The 16,887-nt window shown below is 41.9% G+C and overlaps 2 protein-coding genes across 2 annotated transcripts; one reads left to right on the forward strand and one right to left on the reverse strand.

Annotated features, from left to right (window-relative positions):
- The first annotated feature begins 440 nt into the window (after positions 1–440).
- On the forward strand, positions 441–1,465 carry LOC122027518 (auxin-responsive protein IAA20-like). Its single transcript, XM_042586512.1, has 4 exons — positions 441–701; positions 794–972; positions 1,047–1,134; positions 1,218–1,465. Exons 1-4 carry the CDS (start codon positions 514–516, stop codon positions 1,261–1,263), a joined length of 501 nt encoding a protein of 166 aa, XP_042442446.1. The 5' UTR covers positions 441–513; the 3' UTR covers positions 1,264–1,465.
- A 1,329-nt stretch (positions 1,466–2,794) lies between these two features.
- LOC122026162 (desmethyl-deoxy-podophyllotoxin synthase-like) lies at positions 2,795–4,667 on the reverse strand. The gene is made up of 2 exons (XM_042584805.1): positions 3,607–4,667; positions 2,795–3,542 (listed from the first exon to the last, which is right to left on the reverse strand). Exons 1-2 carry the CDS (start codon positions 4,522–4,524, stop codon positions 2,877–2,879), a joined length of 1,584 nt encoding a protein of 527 aa, XP_042440739.1. The 5' UTR covers positions 4,525–4,667; the 3' UTR covers positions 2,795–2,876.
- Between the last annotated feature and the right edge of the window lie 12,220 nt (positions 4,668–16,887).

The following is a 16,887-nucleotide window of genomic DNA, read 5'->3' on the forward strand; positions in this document are numbered from 1 at the left end:
AGGTAACAGAGTAGAAAGAACATTACGGTGAATATATGGCCGGCATCGCAATGCAATGGAATCAGTCATGGAACACACTTTGATCGGGTGGCCACCATTATCAACTACCATTCCAAGCGGATCACGACGATGCTTTTTTGCTGTGGGATACGAAACATTCCAACCATTCCAATGGGGACGGCGGCAGACAACTTGGCCTTCAAGTCATGGACAGCAACTAATAGGTTAGGGAGAGAGAAGTCACCGGAGGAGGGCAGCTTTTAGAAGTCCCCCCCATACTTTAATGCCGCGACAGGCCCAGCACAGGAAAAGGACCGTGTCGGTGGGGCACAGAGAAAAAACCCTCCAGTCCCCTCAGAGCCCTGCATCCTGTCCCCCCTCTAGATTCTCATAATCTCTACTTTTGTGTGTGTGTGTATCTACTATATATATTTGACTCGCAGGGCAATCTCATCTCGATCCTTTGATCTCCGTTTCTCCACATTCTAATCAATTAGCTAGGCGAAGCAAAGAATGGAGTTGGAGCTCGGCCTTGCACTCCCCAGCTCTGATCTGATGATGGAGAAGAGTACCTTTTGCAAGAAGAGACGCTTCGATGAGGTGCTCGACGAAAACACTGTTACTTTGCCACTCTTCATGCAGAGGGAGGAAGACAGCGACAGTGACAGGGGATTCGAGCGTTCTTCTGAGGAGCTTAACTTGTGAGTTCTATTTCCGCAAATCGATTGCTTGTGCAAGTTAATTATGAGATGATTTGGGTGAGTTAATTGTGTGTGTGTGTGTGTGTGTGTAGTGGTGGAGGTAGAGTTATAGTTGGTTGGCCGCCGGTGAAGTTGTCGAGGAGGAGGACGAGCTGCGTGAAGGTGAACATGGAGGGGATTGCCATAGGAAGGAAGGTGGACCTTTCCCTCCATGATTCTTACCAGGCTCTCTTCCTCACACTATACACGATGTTCCCTAAGAAGCAACATGGTAGCCATATGTTTTAAGCAATTCGTCATGCATTTGTATACGAAGAAGTTCGCTAATTATGAGATGTATTACAGAGGAAGAGGATGGAGGGTATAATTCTTACAAAGTGACTTATGAGGACGAAGAAGGGGATTGGATGCTGGTTGGAGACGTGCCATGGGAGTAAGTGTTCTCATTTAATTGCTTGTTGCTGTATCCATTCAGTTCTTTTATCCTTAATGATTTTTTTGTCACGCTCATTGCAGAGCTTTTATCAAGTCGGCGAAGCGTCTCAAGATAATCACCTGTTGAAGCAGAAGGAAAGATGAATCAGACCCAAAAGTCCATTAATATTTAGCTAGCAATATATGGTTGCTATATTATATAATATATATGTATGTATTTTAACTTCCTTTATGTAATCTCGAGGTAAACAGTGCTGTGTTTAATTTTGTGTGGCACACAGACGGTTGGGGTTATGGTGAATCGAAGCTCTCAGCTGATTACAAGAAAATAATATGGTTGATGATGCATAGAACTCTCGCTCATAAGTCCCAGCATGATTTTGATGGCATTGTTTGCTTACGAAACAATCTAAACTCTTTTATGTTTATAAATATATTGCACGAGTGGGCAGCCTCTTCAGGATTTTCCCCTTTTTTTTTTGAAAAAAAAAACAATGAAAGAACTTGTGGATCTGTTTCCCAATCTCCTCTAGATTGGAGATTGGGAAACAGGGCAAATTAGCTTCTCATAATACTGCTTATGTCGATCGATTTTAGAAGGAAAATTGTCTGTAAATTCTGGACAGGGGCTAGTGTTGACTGAATATTTCATCTAAATCACAGTTTAATCTATGATACGATGCACGATGATAGGGTTCGATAAAAAAAGATAGTCCAAAGTCAAGAGGATGTGGTAATCAGAAATCAAGAAGAGTCGAGGATGTGGCAGTCAATAAGTATGAAAAAAGGAGACAAGACCGGGGAACAACGTCAGCAATATGATTTTCGACCAAGTTCCCACAGATCGGGACCCTAGATCCGAGACATCTGGATAGACAATCGGATGACTCCTAACCAGGATTTGACGGGTTAAGCTTTCACGATCTTACAATACTTAGGTCCAGTACTTTCAGTAAACTAAAACGCTAGGTCAGTTAATTCTAGTCAACGCTTAGACTATCTCTCCACGACCCCGATCTCCCAAGATTTAGGCCAGACGTTATATCCAACTAATCATCCAGGGCTACCCTATTCCTTCTTGATCAGGACAGAAAACACTACAGGACAATAAGATCAAGAAATCACAATCACCTGTCAGAGAATAACTGTCCAATGTCAAAGAATATTCTAATAATCTGTAGTACCTACGAATGAAACCTTCCTTCAGAGTACAGGAGGATGTCATATGTCCTCCATCATCCAACAAAATCTGACACCCGACATTCTCTGACATCGGTCAGACTCCAGAAGATACGCATTGTCATATAAAAAGGAAGATTCTCTCCCTCATACAAGTACATTCTCTCGCACATTCGCATTTGTCTTTTACTTTCTTTCTTCTTCGTACAATGTTCTTATGAAAAAAAAATATTTGACTTAAACGTCGAAGGGCCTACTCCGAAGACTTTTCTTCTGGTTTCTAGCCTCTAATGTCCGTGTGCTTGTCTGAGTGTGTGTAGAACTCAAGTACTGTCAACTCAGTCATCGTCGTCCTTCAATACCACGTGAGAGTCCATCTTTAAAAGCATATACGAGAAAAGTGCCTCAGTCGTCCCTCCGTCAATATCCGCAACAACTCATCCGTTCATTATCCGACTCATATTTCGAACAAAATGGCATGACATGTGAACTATCTTAGTATTACTAGGATACATTTGAACAGCAACTTGAAGAAGAAGAAGATGATATTGACGGCCCTGTCTAGTGTTTTGTTCGATCGAGATCGCTGCGGATTCTTTGGATCGCGCGCAAGCAAAGCTGCGTCTTCTTATGGCACGCCAGCATGAACTCTTCCTCCATGTCCAACTCCGTCGGTCTCTTCGCCGGTCTTCCGTCGCCCGGGACCGGCATCTCCCAGTCGAAGTAGTAGAGGAGGCAAGCGAGAACCAGCTCCACGGTCGCCATCCCGAACGTGCTACCGGGGCACATCCTTCTACCCGCCCCGAACGGTATGAGCTCCAAATTGCTCCCCTTCGAGTCCACCCCGCAGCTCCTCCCACCGGCGGCGAACCTCTCCGGCTTGAACTCCGTGGCGTCGTCCCAGTACCTCGGGTCCCTCCCCAGCGCCCACGCGTTCACCAGCACCCTCGTCTTCGCCGGAATCCAGTAGCCCATCACCTCCATCGCTTCCTGGCACTCCCGCGGCAGCAACAGCGGCAGGGGAGGGTGAAGCCTCATCGACTCCCTCACCGCCAGCTTGAGGTAACTCATCTCGCCGACGTCGTCCTCGGTTACCGTCCCCTTGCCTCCCACCACCCGCCTCACTTCCTCCTGCGCCCGCTTCATCGCCATCGGATTCTTCATCAGCTCCGACATCGCCCATTCCATGGTCGTAGAGGTGGTCTCGCTCGCCGCTGCAAAAAGATCCTATTTTGATGCAAAAATTAGTATCCTCCATGCAATCGATAATCTCAAAAGCATGATTACTCACAAAAATCATAGCTTTGATGGACAAGTCCATGAGAGGGAACGGAAGGCTGCCTTCAGCTTGAACCTTGAGCAGGGTATCCACCATGTCCACCTCTGCGCTCTGCTCTGCGGACGTCTTACTCCTCTGTCTGTGCTCCTTGATGATGCCATCCAAGATGGCATCCGCCTCGAGGTGCAGCCGCTGCATCTTGGCAGAGAACAAGCGGTTGAGCAACCCGAGGAGCAGCGACGACGGGTACAAGTCGGCCAAGTTGAATCCCCCCGCTGCTTCGAGCCCCTTCGTTATCAACCGCAGGAACTCCTGCTGATACTCGCACTTGCTCCCGATGATGGCCCTCGCCGCGATGTCGTTCGCGAGCACCTTAAATCCGATGCTAAGATTCACGCTTTGGGGTGCCAGCATAATGGAGCGCATAAATTTCAGCACCTCATCCTCGCGGATGTGGCCGAAGGAGTGGACGCGCTTGGCGCTGAGGAGCTCCACCATGCTCATTTTGCGGAGCTCGCGCCAGCAGATGCCGTAGGGCGCGAAGACAATGCCGTCGCCGCCGTAGGCGATCAACGTGGCTGAATGGATGACGGGGCGCGTCGCGAAGCTGACGTCGTGGGTCTTCATGATCTCGGCGGCGGCCCCAACGGAGGAGATGACGAGGGTGGGGACATGGCCGAACTTGAGGAGCATGGCGGGGCCGTATCGCTGGGACATGGACGCGAGGGTCTGGTGCAGCAACGGGCCGAGGAGGTGGTGTAGGCTGCCGATGACGGGGAGGTTGAACGGGCCGGGAGGGAGGGGTTTGCCGTGGCCCCGCCGTCGGCCATGGCTACGCCTGAGGAAGAGGAATAGGAAGAGGGGGGCGAAGAAGAGGATGAGAAGCTTCAAGGTAAACGCTTCCATGGCCACGCTACGGAGTTTAAACATTCCGCCCTCCGACTTCCACGGTGTGTGATGTGATATATATCGTAGAATATGACGGTCAATTGGAGTTGTTTTGGACGGACCCCGGCGACGGATATGGAATCTTGCTTCGTCGGTGATGCTTAGCCTGTGAGTTGAGATGAAGACGAAGAGAGATTAGTTTAATCTTGTGTCTTCATCATGAAAATTTATATTTTTACCGAATTCAAATATGGCAGGCCGCCAAGAACGGAAAAAATGGGATTCCCGCTTAAAATATTTCGACTGATCGGAAGGGACTCTGTCCTTTATCGTCTTAAAAATTTGGTAAAGATGAAATCGTTGAAAACTCGAGAGTTTAATTAATAATTAAAGTCTGGGTTTGGCTTTACGAACCTTGACAGTTGACACACCAAGCAGGCCACATATTATCGTAACGCCCAATAGATAGGCCATCGCCCATAAGGCCGAAGTACATAGCAGGGCCCATTAAGCTCTCGGTCGAATGCCAAGTTCATTCCACACCTGGAAAACCATGTTCCCTCTATGGTCCATTGATGTATTTGATGGATGGTTCTTTAGTGATATGATGCTCGGGGTTATAATATCATGGTAGAATATTTAGATTGTCATTTAAATATTTACAATTCGATTCCTAACTATGATGTATTTGTAAGATATTTTTTTAAAATTGAGGGCGCAACCAAAAGATACTAGATTTCTGGATTAATCGACGCGTACACTTTTCGATTTACCCATGAAAAACTTTCATGAGGCTAAACCGATAATCCTATAGATAGTTAATAAAATTAATTGGGATCAATTTTTTTTGTTAGCGACCTCTGTATATCAAAGATGGAAGAAGACAAGTTAAAGAGTTAGGAATTGTTGAGTGATCAGTAGGAAAAATACATTATAAAATAAATAAGAGTTCTTAATTTTTGTTTCATGTAAATAGTAGTTGGTCAGATTTTTACAAAGTAAATATTTCTGGCATGTTAAACAATTAAGGATCACATACCATGGTCACTTTTCTAAAAATGGTTCTTAGATTCAGAAAATAATACTTGTAATCGTTGGCTAATCATTCCAGTTAAAATTCTCATGATTTTCTAAGTAACAGTAACCAAGTCTAGATCTGAAAGAGAAAACAGCAATACCACGGTATGGAAGGTGATCCTGTCGAGAAGTTGAGAAGATAAATCTATCGGTGTGACGTGCCTGGAATGTTGACCGCATCCCCATGACCCAGAAGATGAGTTTTCTCTTGTATTGACCAAGTCGCCCGGAATCCTCTGATCAATAACACCTGCAACAGTGATCGGGTTGCCCTAATCCCTGGTACTTCGATGCTCGAGGTGGGTCCTGCAAACATACAAGTAGTTGAATAAATAGTAGCACAATGAAATAAATAACGAGTACGAGAACGTACCCTGGCCCCAGGGGGCGCCCTCGGATGGATGGATAAGCTGATCGAGATACTGACCGAGTCGTCGCGTCCCTGAATCGTAAATAAATGTTCGCCTCGTGAGTAGCTGGTTCCAGTGGCTCGGAGCCGGACGCGATATGGATCCGTAGGATGACGCACTGTCCGACTACAACCTCGACTCGCAGGCTGGAATACAACAGCGGCACGAAGGCCGAACACTCCACCGGCTCGTAGGCCGGGATACAAGAGCGACACGAAGGCCTAACACACTCTCGGCTCGCAGGCCAGAATATATGCATAATACGATACCTGAGCCCTCAGACGGCGGATGCTCGGAGTGTGACGACTGCTGCCAGGAGTTGTCGGCGACTGCGGCAGTGGACGCCGGAGGTGCTGGCCGCCAAAGACGACTGTGGCAGTGGTCGCTCGAGACAACGACGCTGGTGGTCGGAGACGGCTGCAGCAGTGGCCGCAGCGGGAGATGCCGGTGGCGACAGCCTCTGGAGGGCGATGTCGGCGGCTGCTGGAGGTGTCGGTGGCAGTATCCGCAGCCTCTGGAGGCGGTAGTAGCAGCGGGGAGCACCGGCAGCAGTCGGAGGAACACCGGCAGCCGTTGGAGGAGTCCTTGGCGCTCGTAGCGGGGGGAGGCGCTGGCAGCCTCTGGAGGAAGCCTTGGCGTCCACCGGATGCGGCTGCGCCCGCTGGACGCAAAGTCGGCGACGCCTGCTAACTACGGCGTCCGCCGGAAGTGGCTGTAGCATGTGGAGATGGCGACAGGAGGCCCGCTGGCGGCGGAGGCAACACCACATGGAGGTTGTCCGTGAGATGGGAAGCGATGGCCGAAGATCTCTGCAGGCGAGAGGAGAGGAGAGGAGAAGCGGCCAGACTTCCTCCTATGCTTGGCGACGAAGAGAAGAACGCTCCTTCTCCCTTGTGCTCGGTGGCGGCGCCCCCCTCACTGAGGATGAACAGTGATCCCTTTAAAACAAAAACCCTTCCTATGCCAAAAGACCAAACTACCCTCCTTCTTCCCCCTTATTCCTTTTCTACCCTCAAGCAATATCTGCATCAGAAGGAAATCTTATGAAGGAATCGTCGTCAATGGTGTATGATGCGGGAATACGAGAATCCGTATTTGATGTGGTCCGATCAAAGATTTGGATCAATACTCAGGTAGGTAGGGGTGAGTCGGTCCTCCAACTCAACTCCTTTAGTTTATGTCGCTCAACTCTCCCTAATTCGGTTATTCGACTCCTCTAGCTCATTTGAGATTTGCTTTTTACAAAGTTTGTTGAGCTACTACCCTATACGACATAGATAACGGAGTCGTTACTTCATTTGTTGAGTTACTACCCCATACGACGTAGATAACGGAGTCGTTACTTCCCAAATGACATGTGCAACGTACCTATTTATCCCATAAAATATGGATAACATACGTAGTCATTTCATCAGGAGGACGTGGACAACATAAGCGTTCATCTCGGAGCGCATGGAGAACGGAAAGGTATAGCTACAGCTCTATATAAGTACATTTGCTCCCGCGAGCACAGGTTTGTAGACATAACCATTGAGACCCTTTGATTACTTCATCGCTTTCATCTTCCATGAGCCCCTAGCTAACTTGAGAGTCGGAGTGGTCATGTCGAGTCTAGTCTCGACACCCATTCTAACCCCTTCTGTTGAGTGTCTATAGGATCTCCGTGCAACCCTCTCATTGTTGTGTCACCTACAACTTCTCCACGATAGTTGCTCTTCGCTGACTCAACGGATCTGTTGGTTGCTACTCGGAAAGCCTATAGGTTCCACTGTACAAAAATTTTGTACAAAGGTCTGAACCTTTTCCTAGCTACCACGTGTTCTTTTAAATTAAATTTTGGATCTCCTGCGGAACTTAACACGTTTGATCCAAAACTTAATCTATTTGTTCTTTTAGGTTTTGACTTGGATCTCCTGCGGAACTTAACACGTTCGACCCAAGTCTCCTTAAGTTATTAATTCCATTAAATATTAATTTCCATAAAAGGTTCCCAGTACTGACGTGGCGAGGCACATGACCTTCTTGGATATGGGAGCAACCACCACCGACTAGACAAAACCTTTAATAGAAAGCTAATATTTAATTTCCTAAAATAACTTTAGGTTAACCAAAGAGAACAATCAAATCACAAGGAAAAGAAAGAAACAAAAGAACACAACTTCGAAAAACATATTCGAAATACTAGAACGTAAGCCTCTTGTATTTGGTATTATTTCCATAAATAACTAGCATGATGCGGAAATAGAAATTACTAGTTATACCTTGTAGAAAAACCTCTTGATCTTCTACCGTATTCCTCTTCTAACCTCGGACGTTGTGTGGGCAACGATCTTCCAAGATGAGAAACCACCAACCACCTTCTTCTTCTCCAAGCAAGGTTCGGCCACAAAAGAAAAGCTTCACCAAGGAGAAAACCAAAATACTAACCAAGCTCCAAGAGATGCTAGCTTTCTCTTCTTCTTCTTCTTCTCCAAGTAGTATCCGCCACCACAAGAGCTCCAAGGAGGGGAGAGAGGTTCGGCCACCACAAGAGGAAGAGAGGGAGAGGATGGACCGGCCACCACAAGGAACAAGAGAGGGAGAGGAATAATAGATGTTGTGTCTTGAGAAGGCACCCTCACCCCTTCTTTTATATTCCTTGGCCTAGGTAAATTAGGAAATAAATTTTCCTTAATTTCCTTGACATGATTTAATTGAGAGAAATAAAATAAAATTTCCCTAATTAATTTGTGATGGCCGGCCACATCATTGGAAGGCAAATAGGACAAGTTTCAATCAACAATTAAAACTTCCTAATTTGTTTCCGGAAATTTTAAAAAATAAAATTTCTCTTTAAAATATCTTCATGGTTAATAAAAGGAAATTTCTATAATTTTAATTTTATCAATCACGTGGATAATTTTAAAGAGAAAATAAAATATCTTACCAATCTACAAATTAGGAAAGAGATCTAATCTCTTTCTTAATCTTTTGTAGATCTTTTACAAGAGAGATATTTTAATTTTAATTCTCTTTAATAAATTATTTCTTCCACATAATAAAAACTAAAATTAAAATCCCTTTTTAATTTTATTTGGCCGGCCCTATTAGCTTGGGTTCAAGCTAGGGCCGGCCACCCCAAAATATACCTAGGCCGGCCCTAGCTTGTTCCCAAGCTAGCTTGGCCGGCCCCCATTGGGTGGGTATAGAAGGTGGGTATAGGTGGGTATAGAATTCTATAAATAAGAGGCTACGATAGGGACCGAGAGGAGGAATTGGTTTTGGTCTCCCGATAAAATTAAGCATCCCGTGTTCGCCCCGAACACACAACTTAACTTTATCAATGATAATTCATTCCACTAGAGAACTATTATTGAACTACCGCACCAATCCCAAATTACATTTTTGGGCTCCTTCTTATTATGAGTGTGTTAGTCTCCCTGTGTTTAAGATATCGAATGTCCACTAATTAAGTGAGTTACTGACAACTCATTTAATTAATATCTAAGTCCAAGAGTAGTACCACTCAACCTTATTATCACGTCGGACTAAGTCCACCTGCAGGGTTTAACATGACAATCTTTATGAGCTCCTCTTGAGGACATTATCAACCTAGTATCACTAGGACACAGTTTCCTTCTATAATCAATAACACACACTATGAGTGATACCATTTTCCAATTTATCGGGTTTATTGATTCATCGAACTAAATCTCACCCATTGATAAATTAAAGAAATAAATATCAAACATATGTGCTTGTTATTATATTAGGATTAAGAGCACACACTTCCATAATAACTGAGGTCTTTGTTCCTTTATAAAGTCAGTATAAAAGGAACGACCTCAAATGGTCCTACTCAATACACTCTGAGTGTACTAGTGTAATTATATGGTCAAGATAAGCTAATACCTAATTACACTACGACCTTCTAATGGTTTGTTCCTTTCCATTCTGGTCGTGAGCTACTGTTTATAATTTATAAGGTACTGATAACATCATCTTCTGTATGTGACACCACATACTATGTTATCTACAATATAAATTAAATGAACAACTACAAACAAATGTAGATAATTAGACCAAATGTGATTCTTTATTCATAATGAATGTTTACAACGCTTAGGCTTTCAGTATACACTCCAACAGGATCATGGTCTCAGACAAAAACAAAATGATATCATTTGTGGGAATCATATGAACTGAGACGTTGAAATGGTGGAATACAAGAAAACTGTCGAGGATTCCAGCTTCACAGGTGATATGTTTCAAGGCGAAACTATCACCATGGTCCGAGAGAAGACTTCCAAATACTAATTAACCAAGCAGTGCAACAGGCTCTGTAAAGACTCCTTCAGCAAATATGACTCCTAAAGAAGCACTCGCTACCTCTACTGAAGTGCAGTCTATTCCTAGTCGAATGTCGGAGGTGTTGGGAGATTGTTGGTGCAATTATCCTCAGATCAAGGTTGACCAGTTTGACTAAGTTCAAGTGAGTTTAAGCTTAAATTTTGATATTTGGACAATATATTTGGAAAATATTTGAAAGAGGTCAAATATTTCAAGGTTGATTGGATACTTAACGATATATGAGAGGAGAGTCAAGTAAGTTGTGGAGGACCGAATACTTAACTGGCAACGTCCTAACTTGGAGGTTAGGCAAGGTAAAGTCCTAACCCGAGGGCTAGACAATATAAAGTTCAAGTGGGTCAATGATGATCACATGTTTAGCAAAGGAAAGTCCTAACTGCAGTTAGGCAAAAGAAAGTCCAAGTGCGTCAAGGAGGACCGCACGTTGGAAAAGGAAAGTCCTAACTGCGGTTAGGCAGAGGAAAGTTCAAGTGGGTCAAGGAGGACTACGCGTTGGTAAAGGGAAGTCCTAACTACGGTTAGGCAAAGGAAGTCAAGGAGGACCGCACATTGGCAAGAGAAAAATTCAAGTAGATCAAGGAGGACCACATTTGGTGATCATAAGTCCAATAGGAAGTTGGCAAAGCCTAATAGGTCACGATTGATAAAAAGTTGTGCAAGGGTACTTTAAACTTGGGTTAAGTAAGTTAGGGTTGGACAATTGATTGGAAATCTATTGAGCCACGTAAATCGATTAGGTGATCGATTGGGAGTTCTGACGTAGAAAACTCCAAAGACCATAACTTTTAACTTGGATATCGGAATGAGATGATCTCGAATGTGAAACAAAGCTAGTTTAAAGCTTTACAATTTTACTACTTACTAATCGATTAGATGGGGATCAATCGATCAGGTAATCTATTGGTTGACAAAGCATAGTAGAGAAAGTGTCTTGATTGATTGGGTAATCAATCAAGATCTTCCCCCAATCGATTAGGTAATTGATTGGGAGAGTTTGTGAGCGAACAGTGAGCTTCTAAATTGATTAGGTGATTAATTGAAGCCGCCAATCGATCACGTGATCGATTGAGAGTGTTTCTTCACAACGAATGGTGAGTTTCCTAATCAGTTACCTAATCAATTGGGAGGAGAAACTCGTGACAAACAGTGAACTTCTTAATTAATTAGGTGATCAATTGAAGCAGCATAATCAATTAGCTAATCGGTTAAGAAAAGAAGAAAATAACCATTGCGAGGTTTGGACGACTGGATTTACTCAAATCTAATGTGGTAATCGATTCAGAGTAAGATCAATCGATTAAGAACCCTAATCTGCGAGTTATAAGGCATTCAAAGGATTAAAATATGTTTTCTCTTCTTTTCCAAACTTCTCTGCCGGTTCTTGGTGATTCTTAAAGCGAAGTGTTGCTACATTTCCAAGCATCAAGAGGCAATCCACAATAACAAGAGATTAAGAACAAAGGTCCTTTGTTGTTGTATTTATTTCCTTGTTCTTGTTGTATTTCTCGTATTTGCTCGTATGAGGTTTCTCCACCTCCTAGAAGGAGATTTTTATAGTGTACTGTGAATGAGGAGAGTTGACTTGGATTAGTCACCTTAAGGAGGTAGATACCAAGTAAAATCAAGGGTATTAGCATTGCTTCAAGTTTTCGGTTGTAAATCATCATCAACGTAGTGATTATAGCTAATCACCTCCTCGGAGTGTCCTAACAGGTGGATCCAATGAACCCTCTTCATGCTGCTTTCACCAAGTAATGGAGCAAGATTGTGATCCCATCTAAAGAACAATCAGAAGGATCAATGGTGGGAGGAATGTCTCCTCAGAAATGGCATAAAGGCAAAGAGTTCTTTGTTGAGGAGAGGAAACCTTAGAGCATCCCTTTCTCAATAAATGTTCTAGATGATGAATTATGTCATAATTTTTTGACTCCTCAACTCGGGGAATATTCAGGGTCGGTCAACCTCAAAGATCATCTAGGCCTGTTTGAGAATACCGCCCTACTATACTAATATACAAATGGCGTCAAGTGCAAAGTTTTCCTAACGACCCTTTTAGACTCTGAATGGTTTAACTAACTACCATCCTGTTCCATCTGAACCTTCGTCAACTTCAAGGTTGTTTTCCTGTACCACTTCGCCAGTAGTAAGTGGTATTATAAGATGCCCCTTGACATGTTTTATTTAAAGTAAACAACCAAGGAAAACCATGAAAGAATACATACAACAGTTTAATGAGGTTGCTCTGTGTTGGTTCCTTGGTGACCGGCAAGAAGGGGGAATTACCTTGCAAATACAAAGACACATTTCTCAGATTTTACAATGTAATTAAAACTAACACTTGCATAAAAGGAATTAAGAAACTAATTAGGTAGGTGAGAAGCCTATTGAGTATTAATCATAAATGGAGGTTAGACAAAGAAATTCTGGTCCGAAGGATTGAACAAGAAGTCTTGATAGATCAAGGATATTGGGCTAAAAATCCTAGGGATCGAGAAAACTAGGCGAGAAGTCTAGATAGGTCGAGGACCAGAGGTCTAACAAAAGGTCACAAGGGTTAAGATCAAGCTGAGTGAAAGTCCAAGTGAGTCTGGAAGACTAGAGGCTTGGCATGGTAAAATCTTAAGGAGTAGACCTTAGGTGGTAAACTCTTGGAGGAGTTGATTCCAAGAAATAGGGTAAGCCTAGTAGATCAGGTAGACTTACAGAATTAAGGCTTAGGTTGCTTTTTTGTTATTATATGCTTCTCTTATAGGAACCTAGAGCTGGAAGCAAGATTGAGGAAGCAAACAGACACAGAATAGCCATTGGATGGCCCAAACTGACTCCATGCACCTGGATCTATTCTAGGAGCCTGAAATTCAAGGTGCCTAGAAAATTTCTAGGTGCCTGGATTTGTTATAGGCGCTTGGAAGGTCTAAGCCCCTGGAAAGCTTCCAGGTGCCTGGACTAGAGATGATCGAGAAGGGATAAAACTGTGGCTATTTTGGATTTAGATGAGACTCTGCTAGGATGCACGAAAGGCTTCCAGGCGCTCAGAAACACCTTATATATTCAACCATGAGCAAATCCTTGAAGAATCACTTCTTTCATACTACTACTCTCTCCATGCTCGAAAGAAAACTGCGACACGAAGCTCTGCGACCAAGCAAGTTCCATGAAGGGTGAGTTGTAATCAAGACTTCCAAATCAGTTCGACAAAGTGTTTGTTTGTGTTTTTTTTGTTATTATAAGCTATACTTGTTTTATTATACTTGTGCTTGTGCCTTTTCTTGAACTGTCAAATAGGTTTGTTCGCATTTGGAAAACTTCTAGCAATGGAGACCACAATTGTACTCATGCTTCAGTGCGTAGGCCTTGGATGTACTGATCCTAAGAGGTTAGGAATCAAGTAAAATCCCGTGTGTCTTTCTTTTTTGCTTTATTTTATATATCTCTATTGCATACTAACTTTGATAGAAAGACAAATGAATGACAAAATTGAGAAGACGAATCGATCGAGATTTACCCCCTCTCTTGACACATAATGATCCAACACATAAAATTTAATGAAGTTATTATATCAAGGAAGATAATTGTGTTCTTAAGAAAGGAAAAAAGGAAAGTTTGTCATCTTATCATTATATGTTGATGATATGTTAATAGCTAGAAGTGACATATTCATCGTAATTTGACATAATATATATGTGAGAAGCTGAGTACATATTAAGAGTAAAGATTCTAAGAGATCGATCAAATAGAATTTTGAGTTTGTTTCAAGAGACTTATATCACTAAGATTCTATAACACTTTAATATATCAAAATGCAATATTGAATAAATACTTGTAGTGAAAGTTACTATTTTAAGGAAAAGTATGTGTCCTAAGACTCATGAAAAAAAATACTCGAGATGGAGAAAAATCATATGTCAATATCATTGGTAGTTTGATGTATACTATATTATACATATGTCCTGATATCAGTTTTGTTGTTGACTTAGTTAACCATTTTCAGTCAAACCCATGATCGAGACACTAGTAAGTAGTGAAGAAAAAATTTAGATATCTTAAAAGAATAACAGATTATTGTCTCTATTTCCAAGGATCTAATATGCGTTTGAAGGGCTACACAAATACATATTGGGCAGAGACCTTGATGATAGAAAATCTATATCTCGCTATACCGTTTTGCTAAATGATGATGTCATCTCATGGAATAACAAGAAACATGCTTATGTAGCTCCGTCGACAATGGAAGATGAGTATATGCCTTGTTCAACGGCTGTATATGAAACTATTTGGTTAAGAAGGTTCCTAAGCATATGAAGATTGTTGAGGATAGTGAGACTTGTATTATAGTGCACTATGACAATGAAGCCGCTATAGTTTTTTCCTAAAGAACCCAAATATCATAGCAAGGGCAATCACATAGCTATTAAATATAATTTTATAAGGATATTATTGACAAGAAAAAAATTAGTTCTTGAGTATATCCTACACATAGTATGATTGCTAATCATTTTACTAAGCCACCAACTAAAGAGTCATTTCAAGGACATGTGAAGTCTTTAGGACTTTATATAATATAAAGATAATCAGATATATAAAATCTCATGATTTATTCAGTGTATATGTCATTGTTACATTTGGATAAAGTCTCAATGAGAATGTTGGCGAGTAGAGATTTGTCCATTCACATGAACAATAAGTATAAATAAAGATAAGATCATTACTTATGGGACAACTAATGAAGCTATAATTGGAGACATACTTGTAAGTTGAGTCCGCTTTGATAATTGTATCAAGATGAGATCATTTGTGAATTGATCGGAGTAAATATACCTATTATTTACTGAACTTGTTGGAGGCTAGATTAGAATTCATAAGTTAAATTTAAGATTAGGCATTGGGAATATCTAAATCAAAATCTATATGATGTTAAAATTAAGAAAAACATGCACTCTTTATTAGTAAAAAGAAAAACATCGTAATATGTGATTCATACCCATGTGTTATAGCGATAATAAGAGTAGTTGGAGAATGAATCTCTACTTCTCTATTATGTGAGACCCTTAAGATTATAAAATAATCTTGATTTTACCCTTAGTGATGATTTAGCTATATATTTGAAGTTTTAATCAGGGTTTGCTACTTTAGCATGTATCTTATTGACTATGAATGATTTTGTTAGATTTTGAGGGATGTCCTAAGACAATCGCCTTACGATTTTTACTAAATATAGATTCACTATTTGAGTGCATATTATATATTTGATTATCTTAAACTCATTTACTGAATGCGCACAATACAATTCATAGCATGAGAAATTATAATTGGATCCTAACTGGTGATTATCTCTATATGTGCAATTATGAACGTATTAGGATTTTCTTAGTCGTTGAATTGATACATTTGGACATCATCAATTATGTAAGACTAGCACGGATTATACTCCTTGGTTCATCAAGTAGCTATTTTCTTGCTGGTTGGAGACATTGGGATGTCGAGAGTTAAACATGGACACTAGTTATGATAGCTAGTTCATTGGAATGACTCGCTGTAAGACTTTATCTGATTATCTATATATATGAATATATCTGTGAAGCTTTTACTGTAGCTATAGTGCAAGTTTCCTTCAACTTGAGATATACAAGTCATCTTGGTCATGGAGACTTATACTTTGACATATTAAGAAAACACTTAATTGAGGTGTGGACCGGGGATGATTGAGTATAATTTGAAATGCTCGAAGATGTTTAGATAGCTCACAGAGGACTCACCGCTCCTTGCGAGGAGACGTATATCCTATGACCACTCGTTAGGATTATTACTCAAAATCTTTCGCCAAAGTATTGTTGGGGTTACAAGGTTGCAAACGTAGTCCCACATTGAAAACACATGGAAACGATCATGAGTTTATAAGAGAAAAAGATATCTCCATTGGCATGAGGCATTTTGGGTAGAGCCCAAGAGCAAAACCATGAGGGATTAGGCCCAAAGTGGATAATATCATGTAATTGTGGAGATATCTAAATTCTTTTCGATCGTACAAGTGGTATCAGAGCCTGGACTGCCAGAAGATTTAACCGCCGACTGTGCACAAGAGCTATGATCTGATTGAGTCATATGGGTACAATATTGACCTTGAACAAAGAAAGGGGAGACTCCTATGTTCGCCAGACACCAGGCAGGAATCCTAGTTGTGGCTAGGCAAGGAAGTCGTAGTAGGTCGGGTGGACCGAGGGGCAGGAAGACCTGGTTGGTCGAGGATCAGATGTGGGAAGCCTGTGGTCCTTTGTTTGAGGGGGAGATTGTTGGGGTTGCAAGGTTGCGAACATAGTCCCACATTGAAAACACATGGAAAAGATCATGGGTTTATAAAAGAAAAAGATATCTCCATTGGCATGAGACCTTTTGGGTAGAGCTCAAGAGCAAAATCATGAGGGCTTAGGCCCAAAGTGGACAATATCATGCAATTGTGGAGATATCTAAATTCTTTTCGATCTTACAAGTATCACATGTTAGGAGTATGAGACTCTTGTACACATGTACGAGTTATTTGAATCCATAGAACGAGGAAGTATTACTTGGG

Source organism: Zingiber officinale, chromosome 10A (genome assembly GCF_018446385.1).
Source record: "Zingiber officinale cultivar Zhangliang chromosome 10A, Zo_v1.1, whole genome shotgun sequence".
NCBI classification, from domain to species: Eukaryota; Viridiplantae; Streptophyta; class Magnoliopsida; order Zingiberales; family Zingiberaceae; genus Zingiber; species Zingiber officinale.

Bases quoted from the DNA above. Each gene is read 5' to 3' on its own strand.
- LOC122027518 (XM_042586512.1), top strand. From the start codon at position 514: ATGGAGTTGGAGCTCGGCCTTGCACTCCCCAGCTCTGATCTGATGATG. The intron at 702-793 runs GTGAGTTCTATT...GTGTGTGTGTAG, and splicing joins TCTTCTGAGGAGCTTAACTT to TGGTGGAGGTAGAGTTATAG. The intron at 973-1,046 runs GTAGCCATATGT...GATGTATTACAG, and splicing joins GTTCCCTAAGAAGCAACATG to AGGAAGAGGATGGAGGGTAT.
- LOC122026162 (XM_042584805.1), bottom strand. From the start codon at position 4,524: ATGTTTAAACTCCGTAGCGTGGCCATGGAAGCGTTTACCTTGAAGCTT. The intron at 3,543-3,606 runs GTGAGTAATCAT...GCATCAAAATAG, and splicing joins CCATCAAAGCTATGATTTTT to GATCTTTTTGCAGCGGCGAG.